Source organism: Procambarus clarkii, chromosome 33 (genome assembly GCF_040958095.1).
Source record: "Procambarus clarkii isolate CNS0578487 chromosome 33, FALCON_Pclarkii_2.0, whole genome shotgun sequence".
Taxonomy (NCBI): domain Eukaryota; kingdom Metazoa; phylum Arthropoda; class Malacostraca; order Decapoda; family Cambaridae; genus Procambarus; species Procambarus clarkii.
Genome location: NC_091182.1, coordinates 42749271 through 42767643, shown reverse-complemented (window position 1 = coordinate 42767643; position 18373 = coordinate 42749271). Strand labels below are relative to the sequence as shown.

The window sequence follows — 18373 nt, the reverse complement described above, 5'->3', positions numbered from 1 at the left end:
CAGACATGTTCAGCTAGTTACAGTGTCACATTCAAATTGGTCAGCCTATAAATAGTTGTAAGGTTTTCAGAGGGTTATTCGAGACTCCCGTTGCAAGCGATTGTTACTCAAGGCCCACCAGTGTGCCCCCAGAAATACTGGGGAGCCATCCTCGTTATTAAGCGTGTAATTCCTCAAGTACATCATGAAATTAGGCAATGAAAAGCTGCTTTAATTAAGTCTTTTATTAGCATATTTTGTATAATTGTTCTTTTCCTGCTATAATGAAAAAAGGAAATATTCATAATGTCACATGTTCATGTCATAACATCTGGTAACTACAAATTTATTAAATTTTCACAATTTAAACCAATTTTAAATAGACTGGGAAAAAACATACAGGTTTTCAGATAAAATCAAAATATGATTATAGATTAATTGGTCAACTTTTAATTTATTTTACGACTAGAAATCACATCCAAGTCAACCTCGTCATTCACACGCTAAGTTACATTACCGATGATGCCAAAATATCTCCCACACACCTAATGAAATGCAATTAGATCAGTATCTTTCCTACTTGTAGTTTTTATCGATGAAAAAAGATGTTCAGATTGTCTTAAGAGTATTAAATGCTCATCTGCAACATATTTTACAATTCACTGGTTTCAAGACATCACTCAGTATCTATCTTTTCACATTATTGGTATTATTTAAGCATCTGAAAGAGCAGCAACACCTGGAAGTGTTTTCCCTGAAAACCAAAAATTATGTATTAGATGCAAAAGTAATCCAAGTGACAAACTGTCAATTTCAAAACATTACTCATGAGCAGCAAATTATTTTCATAAAAAGTTCTACATCAGATCTATTTATGACTGGTTAGAATAAAGCAAATAATAGAACTGGTGGAATGTAGAACATTTACAATGAAGGTGGTGGTCAAAAGAACTGAAAATCTTATTAATTACCGAACTGAAAATCTTATTAATTACCGAACTGAAAATCTTATTAATTACCAACTGAGATTATAGAATTTCCCAATCAGAACTCACTTGTATGGCACTTTGGAGATTAGACAAAGTAGAAAAACCTCTACTTGTGATCTCTGGCTGAAAGCAGGGGGAAAGGGGGGGGGGGGTATTTACTCTCCTCTCAGTACTTTTGTGGATTGAGAGGGGAGGGGGGTGTTGGGGAGAGGGAAGGGTATTCTGAGGACTGTGACCACAAATGCCATGGGAAACAAGGGGGCTCTCTACCCTCTCCACAATGTTATGTCAGAACATCTGTGAGGTAGGAGGAGCAGTTCACAAAAGATGCTTCTCTACCGTATGTCAAATAGAAGAAAGTTCATTAGTTTGGAATAACCAAACAAGAAAGTGAAGGGACGACGACGTTTCAGTCCGTCCTGGACCATTCTCAAGTCGATTGTGATAACCTCACAATAGACTTGAGAATGGTCCAGAACGGACCGAAACGTCGTCGTCCCTTCACTTTCTAGTGTGTGGGTCAACATATTTCTGCCATGTTACTGTGACTCCTCGTCTGCATAACCAAACAAAGCCAGGACCAGCACACTGGTGTCATTCATCTCCATTCATATGCACTAGACCACATGTTCAACTATGTATGGTAGAATAAGGGAGGGGGGGGGGGGAATTGTTAGAAGCAATAGCTTGTGTTTACGAGACTAAGTACAAGCACAACTATTTAAACCAAAGTTGTCCCACCAGTTTCATCTCTTACATGTGGCAGTATATGAAGAAGGCCCAATTTGATTCGTCGGCAACCACTTGCATAAAGACTGGAGTCTTGGGAGGTTGTAAAAATACCTTAGCCCTGCCTTTTTGTTACAAGAATTGGAAAAGAACCAAGGGCTATTATGCATAGCAAATGTGAAAATTGCATTAATTTACACATGCCAGCCATTACACTGGTACTTCCTGGGGGTGGAGGCCTGGTCCAGGCCACGGGGACACTGAAGCCCCAAAATCATCTCAAGATAACCTACACTAATTAATTTATATTTCCAAGTACTGTACTGTACATGATTGGAAATACGATTCTATTACTCTAGTGATTAGGTAGAGATATTAAAGAAGCATGTCAGCCAGTGTTAAGATGGGCAGTTCTTGCTTGAACATTTATCACTAAGTTGGACTGTCATATTTTTATGTTTGAGATTTGTATAGTATCTACCTGATTTCAGGACCTCTGATTTAGTGACTCACCAAATTTGACAGCTGGTTTTGAAACCAACAATTGGATCCTTATTTATCATCAACATCCAGTATAGGCAGATATGGTTGCCACTGAATTTATTGAGCTTACCACTTTGAAAACGGGCAGCTGTTATTAGGTTTGTTGTGGCACAACTTCACCCTTACTAGGCCAATGCTTTCCACAGTGTTTTCCCTAGACAGTGGGAATGAACCAGTCTCTCCCTACACTATTCTAAAGAGTAAACGAGAAACCCCCAACCATGTAAAGTAGAATTAAAGGATACCAGTATATTCGTGATCCTTTCTCCCTTACATCAGTGCCTTCCCTCCCAACCCCAGATCAGAAAATACACCAGCATACATGTCATCAAACTGGACAATGTAATCTTCAATTAAATTGCAAGTCTAACTGCACAACTAGCATATAACGACGCCCGGTGAAACATTGTTTGACGGCAGTCTGCTCAATAAAGCTCTATATTTTGATATCAATGGTCTAAGCTGTGCTCTGTTCCTCTAAGAAAATATTTCAAATTCTTATGACAACCTATGAGCTGTCTACTACATGCAAACTGATAATATTACAGGTGGTGGTGGTCAGGAAAAGTAAACATCAGACATTGACTATTATTATATTTTGAACAGGCATGCTCACTACGATGCAACGATGAATCCCTTGGGAAACTACATTTGTTTCAACCGTCACTGAATAATAAACAAAGGGGTTCTTTTCTACATTTCCAGCTGTGATCTACTAATAGCATGGTCGTTAGCTATCAATAGATCATCCATTTAACGAAGTGGTTGCATGATTATGTCATCAGTCTTTGAGGAAGACAACCAAATTAAGAGCTATGGCATGGGCAACACCAAACAAATAATTACCTAAGTGTTAAGTGTTAATTACCTAAGTAGAGGCAACACCGAGCAATATGCAAGTTGGAGGTGAATGGAGAGTCCCTCATACATCTGGCAAACTGCACACCAGGTGTAAAAATTTAGAACACTCGCAGAAAGTCGCAAGTTACCTATTACAGACCAGTAACCTTTATGTACATCCCTTAATATGTACAGTACTGAGAGAGGGGGGGGGAGAGACAAATATTGAGACCTAGAGGATAAACCTCTTACCTAAAAGGCAGTGCGGATTTATAGGGGCAAAGTCGTGACTGATGAACTTGCAAGATTTCAGTGAATCTATTTAATCATGTATGCATTTGAGTCCCCCATAACAGATTAATACAGAACATGGAGAAGCAGGCTGGAATAACTAGAAAAGTTTTAGGGTGGATAAGAATATCCAAGATAGGAAGCAATAGAAGAGTGAGGAAATAGCAATGAGGGAAGTGTTAAGTCCGATCCCACAGGGCTTTATCTTTTGAATCCAACTTTTCTTTGTAAATGTCAAGGATGTACCAAGGTGACGTACATGTAGTTTGGGAGTCGACAGGAATTATTGTACACAAGAGAAAGGCAACCCCAAGAGAGAAAGAAAGAAAGAAAGAAAAAGGACCTGCAAATGGACACCAGAGGTGCAAAGATAGAACATTACTAGAATATGAAAAATCGACAGACAACTGCATTTAGAAATCCGTAAATGAAATCATTCAGAATATTTTTCATAGCTTGTGTCTGGCGAGTCCTAGAATATATAGCTATCATGAAAATGAAAATTTGGGCATAAAAGTCCTGTAAGAATTATGAGGACAGATTAAGAGCCGAACCTAATAACACTAGAAGGAACAAAGGTAATGACAATATGAAAGATAGAGAGGTAAATATTGTCATTTTGAGATGAGGGAAGGCAGGGGTGAGGGAAGGCAGGACGAAAATTAACGAACATGTTGGGGAAACTTTAGGAAATACTGAACAGCGAGACCTAAATTCTCCAGACCAAATGGTACCTCCTGATTTCCATAACATTGTAAAATGTCATTGGGGCTAGGTCAGGCTGATCGAGGTAAATTCAGCCATTTGAATTCTTCCCACATTTCTTTATAGAGTCTTGCATTAATAATTATTCTAGTTCTCAAATACTTCCCTTTAAGACAAGAGAAATACGAATAGCTTTATTAATCCAAAGAAGGTAGGAAACAAATAGAAGACATGACTATGTTAAATAATGCATATTACCTGTTTCAAGGGCGTGTGTGTGGTTTGTATTACTGAACAGGAATTTTCATTCACTTGTTTACATACAAAGCATCAGTTTATGCTAATACTGGAAGCAAACAGGACAAGCTAAACAATTTTTGTTATACACTATCCAGTGTTTTTCCTTACCTTCAAGAAGTTCAAGAGAGGCACCACCTCCAGTTGATACATGGGAAACTTTATCCTCGGTGCCCCACTGAGCACAGCAAGTTGCGGTGTCTCCTCCTCCAATAATGGAAACACAACCAGCTTTCGTAGCTTCTACCACCATATCCATAACGCTCTTGGTTCCATTTGCAAATTTAGCAAATTCAAACACGCCACATGGTCTGTAAAAAACAGTAACTGAATTTATAACTGTTTTACCAATCTACAAATCATTTGTTTTAGGCAAGTCTTGGATAGCTCAAAATTGCCCAAGAATAACTCAAAATAAAGCCCTGGGCATACATCTATTACTATTCACCCGTTGAGCAAGCAGTTAGGGGATCTGGTTGTAGAGCAGTAAATATTGTTTTGGGTAAAAGCAGCAGTGAGCGGCAAAAACGGCTCAAGACAAACTGTGGGAAGGAGCTCAACCTTCAAGTATCAGTCAATGAGTCAGACATCTTCTTGTCATGTATTTTCTATTTTTTTTTAACCAGTATTTGGGAGGCAATGCAGCCAGATTCAAGTTTAATGATGCCAATGAATGAAATGAATCAGCCAGGAAAAAATGCATGAAAATTATTTTATTCCTATACCTATATTCAGTATTAGTGAAAATTCAAATTTGCTAAGCAAATGAAGTCTGATACTATACATCTTTAGAAGGCAGTATAAAAAAATATCAATTTAGCTGGCTGGGAGAACCAATGAAGCTACTGTCACTCAGGAGTCCTGAAGGCATGATTGGCCTTAATGAAGTACGAGTTTAAAAAGGAGTTTGATACAAAAGTACAGTGTGGATCATACATGTGGGAATGAGTTAGACATTCAACAGCAGGAAAATGCAACCTATGGATCCAGTTTTATTTTATTTTGTAGGAATTATTAGTGGATTCAGAGTATAAAGCTACATCTATATACAGAAAATATTTAGGCCTACATTACTTAGGTTAAACTTGGACAAATATGAATACAAGGGAAAAGCTGGAACAAAATACTGGTACATGGCCGAGACTTGCATACTCCAAGGGTTAAGACTAACAAATATGGTCTGTACTGTATATCAATAAACTGGACAAAATGTCATACTATACCAAAGAACTGACTGACAAGAGAAGATATCAATTATCAACTCAAAACTAAGTGACAAGACACATCCACAAAGCTCACATGTACAAAGTCTTACCCATTCCAGACAATAATCTTGGCCCTGGCAATTGGTTCTCTGAAGCTTTCAGTAGACACTGGTCCACAGTCTAGACCCATCCAGCCTGCAGGAATACCACCCTCGGCTGTTGCACTGCCAGTCTGAAGCACAAAATTCCTAAATTAGGTATAGCAATATCATTACAACATTTCCTCCTTTCATTCACAGAATTAAATGCATTTCATATATTTCTATCACAATATTTTCACAAAATTTTATAGCATTAATGCAGCAACATGGATATATTCAACAACCTTGGTGACATTACAAAATTATCTCGTACATTATTATTATTACACCAGTCACTACACTTAATATTCACACATGCTTTACTTCCTCCATAAAACATCCTCAACATTTAATAACATTCTAACTATGCATACCCATTACTGACTACTTTCCAAATCCCATCTATTCACAATCAAGTTTTCTTAAAGTCCAAAAATGCCAAAGTCACAGTACAATCTGCATACCTCTGCCACCACCAGATTATAAAACTCTTCCACAACAAAACCAACTTTGTAAGTTATTTTCTATACTCCTGCAATCCTTAATCTGCCACATGCTACCATATACTCTTCATCTAATAAGGCTTCACAGGTTCTTGGACACTACCCTCACAAGATGGCATTGTTTGGGAAAGTTTTCATACACCTGATGACACTGTTCACCTATTTGGAAAATAAGATACCTATATTTACAAATGGTAAATTTTCATTCCCCAGGTTTGGTCAGGAGCCAAGCTTGTTTGGTGATCAACTGATCAGTCAGGCTGTTGCCTGCAGTCAGTGGTCTGACTGCAGTCAGTGGTCTGACTAATCGGGCACTTCCCACATACCCGCGAGCTCCCGGATACAACCTGACTAATCTCGACACTTTCTGTATGACTTTTCCTGTCTTACAAAAATGTCCACCTTTGTTCCAGCAATACTTTCTGTACAAATACTTTGTGGAAGGGAGACAAGCTGTGGGCCTCTGATGTTCAAACTGTTTTCTGAATATGCACTTGGGGCATCTCTGATTCCTCACTGGATCTATTTTACCTTTCCTACCATGTCTTGCGCTGCATGTGCATATCCGAAACTTGACCGAGTATCTACCTTGTGCTATAATGTACAGTATATATTATGCGAGATCCCATTCCTTATTTTTCCAGAGTATACGTATTAAGTGCATGGTGATTCTCAAGTAATTTAGGAATTTTACTGTGTATGCCTGTAATACATGTTCTCTTTATTGCCTTCTATTTCAGAACTATCTCTTGCATTAACACTTAAACAACATTAATTGTATATATACATGATTTTGATCTAAAGGTTGCACAGTGCACATTGTATATATACACATTTTAAAGTACCATGTAAAATTTGTATGTATACTCGCCAATTAATTTCAGGTACTATTTTGTTATGTTTATTAACATAAATCTTCTTCTAGGATTCTTCATTCCTAGCTGTTTAAGATTAAAGTAAATATTGTTAAGTGTTCATCTGTTTCTTGTTTAATCCTGCAACTTTCACACCGTAAGGGCCAAAAACAGCACTTATTTTTTTATTCGATGAGAGTGAGCCACATTACATCTGCCGAGTATAGTTGCGATACTGTAACACGGCACATCGAATTGCACCAACCAAGGCTGGTGCACGCAGCATAAGCTAACAACACTGCTGTTTCAGCTTGTAACCACAGCATTGGCCAAAAATGTCTCAATATATACAGTATATGAAAGTGCCATTATCTAGCAATGATAGTATTACAGAAGAGCCTGACTGTGATAAAGACTGTGTACAATGTTCAGATATCAGTGAACACGATGCTATTCAAGATATTCACAGTGCTAGGCAGATAGCCACAGCAGTGCCATTGTTTGATCCATCTTAGAATCTTGAAACGACTTCTCGTGTTCCTTTACAAAATATACTTGTGGAAAGTTATTCATTTACAGGATTTAGTGACCGGGATTCTGATAATAGCAGCATTTTGGAAAGAATTAGCAATGTGCGTAATATGTTGGGAGGAAGAATCTTTGCAGTGCGGTAGCATCATCAGCCGTCTGTATGGCAGCCGCTGTTATTGTCTGGACTTGCCCTACCAGCTAGTGGTTTGTTATGGTGAACATAAATGTAGATACATATATATAACGTGTGTATATAGTATAGCAACAGCAAAAACGGTATATCATGAGGAGGAATCTTGGAAGTGAAGTCGCCTGCATAGCAATAGTCAGCACAGTTGAGTTACATCCAAAAAGTTCTGGGTTCAATTCTTGTGGCAGGACAAGCATTTGGGCAATATTACCTTTCACTTGAAGCCCCCTGTTTACCTAGGAGTATGCAGACTATTTACTTAGCAGTAAATATGAACCTAGGAGTTAGGCAAGTGCTGTGGGGTTGCATCATGGGGAAAGCAACTTGTTGGCCAAGCTGATCCTCAATAATTCCAAAAGGCTTTCTGTCCTCAACTATGGAAAACCATTTCAGCCAGATCATGCCGGCGTCTGTGGTCAATTGTAACAGTCATTGTGCAGGAGTTTTGGTACTTTGAACAATTTCCCACCACATGTTTGCAAGTTGAGTCAATTCCCAGTCAACATTTTTACAGAATAATCCATCACGTTTGTTATTCCTTTTGGACATACCGGTTTTACACACTATTGTTGGTTTGGACTTCCACAAGTTTGTGATCTGAGTGGGTAGTGTCCAAGATATTTATGTCCCCAAAGTATATTATTGTTCCTAGTTGGCATTTTCTAGTCTTAGCAAAAATTTGTCGGTCAAGAGCAGTATTTCTCAACCGGGGTTGTGTGGCACCTGAAGGTAACCAGGGGTTCCACAAGAGACCAATAGGCTAATTCTAATCACATGCAAACATATTTTTTAGTCTTTTTGTGTTTGCTTTCGATGCTGGTTAAGTGAGAAAAGTAAAGACAGAAATCATCTCCTTTCAGTTGACGATGAAACCTATGTGCGTTTATGTAAAGTACAACCTGAAATTATATTGAAGGGTATTTTGGTTGAGAAATGTTGCTCTGGAGAGATCTAACCACTGTTTGGTTACTTCTGGTATGATTCTGTTGTTGTTTGTTATCTGCCGTCTTACACCAGGTAGATCAGGTCTCAAGAGTCTCTAAGGAAGATAACATTTGACAAATTGTCTAGAGTTGAGACTTAACAAATCTGAATAAAACTGTTGCATCTGAAGATTTGTATTGTATATTAGATTAATACTTTTCTGTTCATCTTCATCTCAAATATCTCCAATAGATCATTTGAAGAGTTCAAGAGATGTGTGCATTCACCTACTAGGAAGCCATTTATGAAGATTCATTACTTCTTCTTGACTAAGCCTTATATACCAACCAATATAAAATCATTTCCATTGTGTGCTGTAATAGACTTGCCACCCTCCTAGAAAAATCATCCCAGTGTGTATATGGTTTTGGAATCTATTCCTCCAATATGTGGGAGTTAGGCAGCTGTTATGGTTGCATCCTGGTAAAGGTCAGTCCATGGCCAAGTGGCAACTCAATATGCCTAACAGACATCCTGTCTACCAACAATAAACCAGAACTATATATATTTATATAAAAATACAACTGCCACTTTTCCTAATCACCTGACAATGATAATTTGCGTTCTATTTTTTTAATTCCATTGCATTTGATCACTTAATTCAGTAAAATAAGATGTAAGAGTTCATAAATAGAAAGGGAAAATATGATCAAACAAGGGAAGGAAGAAAATAACGAAAGTACCTGTACTTACATTGGCATTTTCATCAAATTTGTCAGCAGTAACGAAATCCACAGGGAAGTGCATCTTCACATTCTTCTGCTGGGCTTTGGCCAGGAGCTTCTCCACAATTTTAGCACCTTCATCATCATACAGAGAATCACCAATCTAGAAATTAGAAAATTTAATTAACGTCTTCTCACAGACATAATAACAAAGGATAAAAAACCCACACTTGCAAATCTGTGTATTTTTTGTAAAGATTTACACCAAGTCTTTGGCACTCTCCCGAGTGCTTTATCAAGGTTACTGCTTTATCGAGGTTATAACCACAAAGTATATGGTTAAGACAAGACTTACATCTCAACCTATACAAGTCTCGGGTTGAGATGCAGGTCTCGTCCTAAACACATAGTCAGTAACTTGACAAAGCACTCAGGAGAATGTGAAAGACTTGGTGTTAATCTTTTCATAAAATACATAAATATGGGTTATCCTACTTCGCTGCTAATTACCCAATCTTTGGATTGAACAAATGGGACAAAATGTGTTGCAACAGATATTTAACAAATAGTTCACTCCTGAAATGTCAAAAGCTCAAAGAGCAATTTCCTATTCTACATATCCCATGACTCACAATAGCCCACAACATTAAGGTACAAAATGATCAGTCTGTTAGAAATATACTAACCTCCATGTTCTTTGAAATCTTGAGGAATGTGAAAGCCATGCCTCCCACAATCATCATCTCATCCACACGGTCCAACATGTTTTCAATCAACTGAATCTTGTCCTTAACCTTTGCTCCTCCCAAAATAGCCAAAAATGGTCTGCAAAAAGAAATTTGAGTAATTTTGTCACAAAAGACTATAAAAATGTCAAATTGTGAAAGGATTTGGGGAAATGGGTGCAAATGACACGTACGATAAGGTAATGACAATGTTGAGCAGTAGGGATTTGTGAGAATTAAGTGTATTTACATTGTATTTGATAGTAAACAAGCAGCACTATACACCTGACCCAATAAAGCAGCTGGGGCTGCTGTGGGTGACTAGAGTATGATGAGTGTTCATTCATGATCGTATATATATTACAAATACAAAATAGTGAGTGGTTATTTCTCAGCCAAATGTGTACACTCAAGATGAATGATTTGTGCACAAATTACAATAGCATTATTTCAGATTGAATTGCCATCATGTGGGGTGACCCTGGATAGCCATTCATATTTGCTGTCTAGATATGGTACAAGAGCCAACACATGATGTCTGGTTATGCAAAAAACCAGCGTTGAATGTAATGAATCAGCCCTTTCTGGGTGAGCCCCGGAGTCTTCCTGGAGCTATCTGACTCCAGGGAGTCCGATGGAGGAATTCATTAGATTATTGCTAACTCACCTTTCTGGATTTTCCAAGGCCTTGGCAAAGTAAGTTAGTTCTTTCTTTAGCAAGAAACCTGATGCTCGCTCTTCAAATCCTTCACCAACCATAGAAGAGTGAGCACGATGGGCGGTACCAAAAGCATCATTGACGTACACATCTCCAAGTTTACGCAGGGATGCTCGAAACTCTGCAACCTTTGCAGGCTCAGCTTTGACCTAAAATTTAGTGTGATTTTTGTTAAGATCTACCTTTAACATGTTAGCATTCCAGTGACACATTTTAGTGTCACTGGTACTTTTTCGTCCACATTTCGATGACTACATCTGACTTCAGAACTAGTGAAAATCACTTCTTAACCATTTTATTTGCAGTTTTATGACATTTCCCTTTGCTTGGCAAATTATCCCCTGGAAAAGAATGAAAGATATGCATTTTCTTTTTACAGCTATATAGACTAATTGTGAGTGCACAATTTCATTTTTCTATGCTGAAGAATAAATAAGGAATATCAATGTCAAGCATTCATCTTCAGCACTGTCACTATTATCAACACTTTTTGCATGTCAACTCTTCGAACATTCACTCAAACATTTTGATAGTAAATATTGTTACAAGCCAGAAAATAATAACATTTTACATGTCACGGAGCAGTCTTGAAAGGCCTGGGACATTAATGTTTTGGCCACACATCTGACTAAAGTGTTAACAGAATATTAGGAACTAATGGTTCACATACATGGTAGAAGCATTCAACAATATAGAAAAAGTACTTATTTTGAAAAGCTGCATCTATGACCAGCTAACAGCAGTATCTAAACTAGCAATAAATGTGAGCAGTAATACCCAATTCCCCAGTTACACGAGGTGGAGAAACATTTGACCACAGATGATGGGAAAATACCACATTACTCCGTACATTCAACACTCGATAGTTAATTATCCATATCAGCACTATAGCTTTGGGCCCTATAGCTCTATAGTAAGTGCAGTCAAGTCACCACTAAAAGTTTCCCCCACTCAATTTCTCTGGTAGAATAGCAGCACTTTAGAAATATTTATTTTTGTATGATGCTTCTGTTCACCTAGCAGTATACAGATACCTAGGAGTTGGGCAACTCTTAACGGTTACATCGTGGAGAAAAGGTCAGTGGTTGTCCAAAAGGGACCTTGACAAGACTAACAGGCTTCCTCTCCCTCACTATGGTAAAACCATATGTTAGTGAGCCTAAAAAGTTGCGTAATAACACGTTGCACATTCACAATCGTGAAATCCTTTTACCTATCCATTACCTATTATTTCTTACACTGGTCACAAATCCTGCTATATGCAATCCCAATTGCCATCTTTACCCTTTCAAACACATGACGCCCTTTAACCGCTAGAGAATGTAATAGAGGAAATTGCAAAGGCCTACTAACCTAAGTAAGACAACTTCTATTAATACTCAAGTAAGCTCTCATTGTCTAACCTTCACTCCAAACAATCCAGCAATCCCATATCTATTATTGGAAATGTTTTCCAGAAATTAACAACCCCATTCCTAAACCAGTATTTATCCAGGTATTGTCCAACTTTAAATTTATCTAATTTGTACATCGTTTTATGTTGATATATTTAATCCTTGTTAAAATCTCCTTTGATATAACCTTTCATCCATTTGTGTACTTCTACAGTACTTTGCTTCATTTTTTTAAACTTACTTTCTAGAAAACATTATTTTTAATCTCTCCATAAGGGAGATATCTAATTCCTCCAAGCAAACTCATCCTTTTCTGCACTTGCTCAAGTTCAGGTCCATTCTAAAGTACGGTGACCAGAACAGCTGCACAATCTCAACCAATCCAAACAAAGGTAAGATACAGCTGAAAAACAATATTAGATGTCTTATTGCTAGCTTCTATAAATGAATCCCAGTACAGAACATACATTATTGACCTTATTCTGTAGTTATACAGTGGGTTCTCACTAACATTACTGGATGGTCTCAACAGTATGTTTGGTGCCAAGTGTCCAATGAAATATTTCAGCGATTGTTCACCCAATTTGATGATTGTTGCCGCCACTATCAGCAAACTTAGCTGTCGTGAAGCAGCCTTGTTGGCAACACTATTGTACATAAAATCTTGTACTCAAATATGACTTGCAAAATACATCAGTTTTGGCAAATACACAAAACAAAAGTGAATATTATCATACCCCATATTAAGTCTCATCCATGCCAAAAGGAATTTGTGCTGCATTCAAAGATACAATAAGCAAAACTTTCAAGAAACAAATTTCATGGCAATAACTGAAAAACTAGACTAAGATTGCCAAAAGAGTTAATGTGCCTAAGCCACAGCCATTGTGTGTTTTCAAACACCAGAGATACTTGGCTTGCAATGTTATTATCATAATATCCTCCCGAAATGATTTTGCAGCAAAATTTAAAAATCACGTACTCAGACTACGTAAAGAAACAGTTTCAGATGTGTAGAGAACAATGTGTGAATCACCCACCTTTGCTCCAGATGAATTAACACCCTTTCCTTCCTCCTCAATATGGAACCTTAAGTTTTCAAGGAGAATCACAGACCCGGGAGCAGGATCGGCACATGCGGCCTCCACCTCGGAACCAACACAATCTGAGAGGAATGTTACGTCACGGCCCAGTAGTGTCTTGAGTTCATCAGCCACTGGTGACAGTGTGAACTTCAGGTTTTTATTTCCTGAAAGGTTTAAAAAAAACACTTCAATATATAGCTAAAGAATCAGTATAATAATAATAATAATAATAATAAATAACAATAAATAATAAATGTTTATTCAGGTAAAGTACATACATACAAGAGGTTATACAAAAATTGACAGATTTATAGATAGAGCTAGTACATACAATGCCTAAAGCCACTATTACGCTAAGCGTTTCGGGCAGGAAATGAGTTTGGAATGAGTATATTCTATACTCATTCTGTACTTCTACACAAATTCCATTTATTTGTAAAACTCGTACAAATCTATTTAAAGTATGACTTGATTGAATTTGGCAGATATGGAAAATGCTTAATGTGTATTGATGTAAAATCAGCAACTAGGTTATATCTGAAAATAGAATTGCCAATTTTTTTTTTAACAGAAAGGTACATTAATTTGAATAAGAAATTAAAAACTAACAAAGTTTAAATAAAGTACTATAAGAAAAACCTTATTGGTATATATTTAAGTCATTTTTGATTAATCAAAATACAAGTTATGCAGTATACATTATCAACAATAAGAGATTTATGTACATCATGATAAATATTACAAGAAAATTTTAAATTGCAGTATTTTGAACTGTGTGCCAAGGAAATAGGGTAAAACAAAAGCTCAGTCCATGAATGCTATTACTACTGCTTATGTCATTAGCCAACATATTTAACAAGTATCGAGAATTACTGATTGTGAAACTAAGAATATCTAGGAGCATTCACACTATGTATGTGCTAGTGGATGTGAGAATGTACCATTCACACAAAATTAAACTAATCAAATGTATTTTCATGAAAATATTTAAATTCTAAATTTGCTTCACAATCAGAAGGTTTTAAGGCAACTTAATTTCCAAACGGCTAGACTTTAAAAATATTCATATAATACAGTATACTGTATGGGGCCTCGCTCAATGTTTCTCTGAATTATTCTGGCAACAGCATTAAGTTTGGTCCTTACCATCAGGCCGGCCCAAGTGGGAGCACAGGACAACACTCTTGGCCTTCTGGTCGAGGGCATATTTGATGCTATCCAAGGCAGCAACAATACGCTGATTATTGGTGATTTTACCATCCTTCTGGGGCACGTTGAAATCCACTCTGCAAAAGAAAATATTTCAAGAGATTAATCTTAATATAAAAATACGATAGTGTAAGCAGATAAAGAGATTGTAACTGCATTTAGATTATAAAGAAAGAAAATGGTTTGGCACTGAAACAAAAATCTGAAAATTGTCATACAAAATATCAATTAAAATATTTTAAATCTTTTGCTAATTATATCAATGTCTTTACTATGCAGTATTCAAAGAGCCTAGCCTATACAAAACTTTAACACTTGCAACTTTTTTTTTCTATCACTTTTATATTTATGGATTTTATCTTTTAGTCTTCATTATACACTACTGCAGATTAAATTTACTTAAAGTTTGTGTTATGCATCATATAGTGATCATACTGTAAACAATTTATATAAAACCAACGAACTCTGCCAAGGACACTGTTGCTGTACCTCTACCACAAACAGTGTGAACTACAGTACTGCCTGCGTGTCCTTACCGAGGTCCCGTACAGTCAGCATATTTCCCGAGACACCCGGTGACCCGAGATTAATAGTTCCCCAGAGGACAACCAGAACCACCAAATATCCCCAGAGGCTGGTGCAATGAGATGAGGAGGGTGTAGTGGGTGTGTAAACCAGTGTCAACCTCTCACTAGGTTACACCGTCAGCCTTTATTCCTCGGGGCGAACCACCACCTCACTTCAGTGCCAAGAAATGAACCCCACAGATCAACGTCTGCTCTCCAAGTAGCTGACAGAAATTCGGAAAGACCAGAATACCCTATTTTTTTACTTGCTGGCCGCTCTGGCTCAAGCCTTCAGTGGCAGTGTCGACAACACCACTGCAGTGTTCCTGGTTTACCTTTGGGCAACGTCTGGAATTGACACACACAGTCAGGACCCAAATCTTGGTATAATAGCCACTTCTCTTACCTTCACCGTAGTTTTTTCATTCAATTTACTGTATATTCAAAAATTCCTCAGCAGTGTCATTATTTTTTTTAACTTTGTACTAGTACTGTACTCAGTAGCATCTAGGTTTACCACAACCCGTACTCATAGCATGTCACGTGAATGAAATTGGAAGATCTGCAAGCACATCTTGAAACAACAATGACATTTACTAGTGAAAAAATTGTATACATAACATCAAAAGTAGCATCATCTACCAAAATATACATCAATTTAATCACACTTTTTCAGTTAACTGTTTACTTTATTGGGGAGTATCCCCTTGGGATATACTTCCACCTCTGAAAAATATTTAGTACTTCACTGAATAAATCTCTACAATCAACAATAAAGCTTTAAAATGAGTTACTCGACTTTAAAAATCTTTCCAGATTTCCAGAAAACAGATTTCCAAAACCTTAGATTAGTCAGTAGGCTACAATGTCAGTTCTAATAGCATCCATATTTATGCATGTAATTTTGTGCATGTAATTATGCATTCCTATTTATGCAATATTTATGCATCCTAGAACAGTATTTGATAATTGACAGATTTTCCATCTGATATTTTTTGCAAATTAATTAAATTTCAGTGCAAGTTTTATACTAGAGGCAAATAGGTGAAGATGTTAAGATTCTGATCTTGTCAAGCTTCAGTAATATCTTGACACCTTCCATGCAAAAACACAAAACCTGACCCTTAACACAAGCACCAGTGCAATGAGAAGCACCAAGCCTAGTACAGTAATTATAAAAAAAATGCCAAGCCGGTCGGCCGAGCGGACAGCATGCTGGACTTGTGATCCTGTGGTCCCGGGGTCGATCCCGGGCACCGGCGAGAAACAATGGGCAGAGTTTTTCACCCTATGCCCCTGTTACCTAGCAGTAAAATAGGTACCTGGGTGTTAGTCAGCTGTCACGGGCTGCTTCCTGGGGGTGGAGGCCTGGTCGAGGAACGGGCCGCGGGGACACTAAAAAAAGCCCCGAAATCATCAAGATAACCTCAAGATAATCTCAAGATAACAAGCCACAATGGCAATAAAACACCCTAACATAATATGCCAAGTTGAAACTGGGTCACCACTACTGTACTGGATTTCTCTACTCTCTGCCTAGTCTGTAGGCTTGACAACGTCCAGATTCCAGCCAAGTTGCTAAAAAATCTATATTTATAAAATATCAATATAGCACCTTACCATTTGCACACCAAATGCAAATGGCCTGGAGTATGCAAATAAATATTTGCATACTCCAGGCTAACAGCCTCAGTTACTGGTGTTGGGCTTCGGGCCAATCAACCTCTTGAGGCTTATGATAAGGCTTCCATAATAGCTTACTAATTAACCTGCAAGTTTAGTCTAGTCCTTAAGTTTCACAGCCAAATGAGCCACACAGACACGAAGGAACTTTTTTGGTGTCAAAGTAGTTAATGGAATGCATTAGGCAGTGATGTGGTGGAGGCCAACTCCATACACAGTTTCAAATGTAGATATGATAAGAGCTCGTAAAGCTCAGGAATCTGTACATCAGTCGATTGACAGTCGAGAAGAGAGACCAAAGCTCATCCCCCGCAAGTACAACTAGGCGAGTACAACCGACGCGTACTGTACATCAGATTGAGGAAAACAGCCATCCGCCAGGTCTGGTGGATCTTAGGATCCACCAGGCATTGAAAGTTGCGCAGAAAGTGGAAGCTCCAGTAAAACAGACTAACCAAACCCTAGGAATAGTGAAACAAACTTTTGACTTCAAGGAAAAGAAGGTAGTTATTCAACTTTATAAATCTCTGGTGTGCTCCAACCTGGATTACTGTATCCAAGCACGGAGACTTCACCTTCAGAAAGGCACAGCTGCTCTGGAGAAAGTTCAACACTGGGCGACAAAAATCATCCGTGAACCGAGTCAACTCTCATACCAGGAACGGTTGAGGGCCACAGGACTGACAACACTGTAGACCAGACATGAGAGGGCAGATCTCACAGGAAACTTAAAATACTGAACAATTTTGAGGATATTGATCCAGATAACTTTAAAAAAGTCAAATGTAACACAAACAAGGAGCAACGGTGTCAAAGATGATTTTTCACCCACAGGGTTATTTACTCATGGAACCGCCTACCCGCCCAAGTCTTAAATGCCAAGACAAAGGTCTTGGCATTTTCCCATATAAAAACCAAACTGGGAAAAAAAAATTCCCAGGAAAAATGGGATAACGTCTGACAAGCTATCGGCTTCCAGTCCCCATCGAAGGTAGTAAAGATGGCGTCCCTTACCGGTAAATACACCAAGGGATGACGCAGACGTGTCTCTGTATATCCTTTTCCTTGGAGACGACCAACTTTACGGTATAAATATGTCCTCGGGTGCCATAGCAACCAGAGGCTCCCCCACCTCACACTCTCCCTCACTCACCTCATTAACACCCTCTTGTCCGCCAGGTCCAGCTTGTCGATGCTGAGCTTGTTTAAGGCCATGACGAGAGCTGAGAGGAGCTGAGGAGCTGAGACAACGACCCGCCGACGACTGTGCTGGCGTCTTCCCCGTCACGTACCGGCTCCTGCACCCTATACCGCCCCCGCCACCACCCACCCGCGGGGAATATTCCCCACACCATCCTTCCCCCGCCATCCATACCGAATGGTTATTTGAGATGAAATGTAAAATATATTTTATTCTGAAATACAATAGTGTTTAATTCCTCTAGATGATTAATTAATATCGGCTCAAAACAACTGACAATTTAAAACTGGGGTAGGCTTAAATGTGTATTTAGATTTATACAGTTTAACTATAATGCATTTTAAATA

General features: G+C 38.1%; 1 protein-coding gene across 1 annotated transcript; it reads right to left on the bottom strand.

Moving 5' to 3' along the window:
• Positions 1-209: 209 nt before the first annotated feature.
• Positions 210-18142, bottom strand: Pgk (phosphoglycerate kinase). Its single transcript, XM_045753704.2, has 9 exons — positions 17979-18142; positions 14514-14653; positions 13323-13531; positions 10838-11037; positions 10132-10270; positions 9474-9608; positions 5689-5810; positions 4485-4684; positions 210-733 (listed from the first exon to the last, which is right to left on the bottom strand). The coding sequence occupies exons 1-9, from the start codon at positions 18038-18040 to the stop codon at positions 693-695; spliced, it is 1248 nt and encodes a 415-aa protein (XP_045609660.1). The 5' UTR covers positions 18041-18142; the 3' UTR covers positions 210-692.
• Positions 18143-18373: the final 231 nt, after the last annotated feature.

Excerpts from the sequence above, each read along its gene's own strand:
- Pgk (XM_045753704.2), bottom strand. The coding sequence starts at position 18,040 with ATGGCCTTAAACAAGCTCAGCATCGACAAGCTGGACCTGGCGGACAAG. Across the intron at positions 5,811-9,473 it reads AATTTGATGAAAATGCCAAT|ACTGGCAGTGCAACAGCCGA; the intron begins GTAAGTACAGGT and ends TTTGTGCTTCAG. Across the intron at positions 4,685-5,688 it reads AAGATTATTGTCTGGAATGG|ACCATGTGGCGTGTTTGAAT; the intron begins GTAAGACTTTGT and ends TGTTTTTTACAG.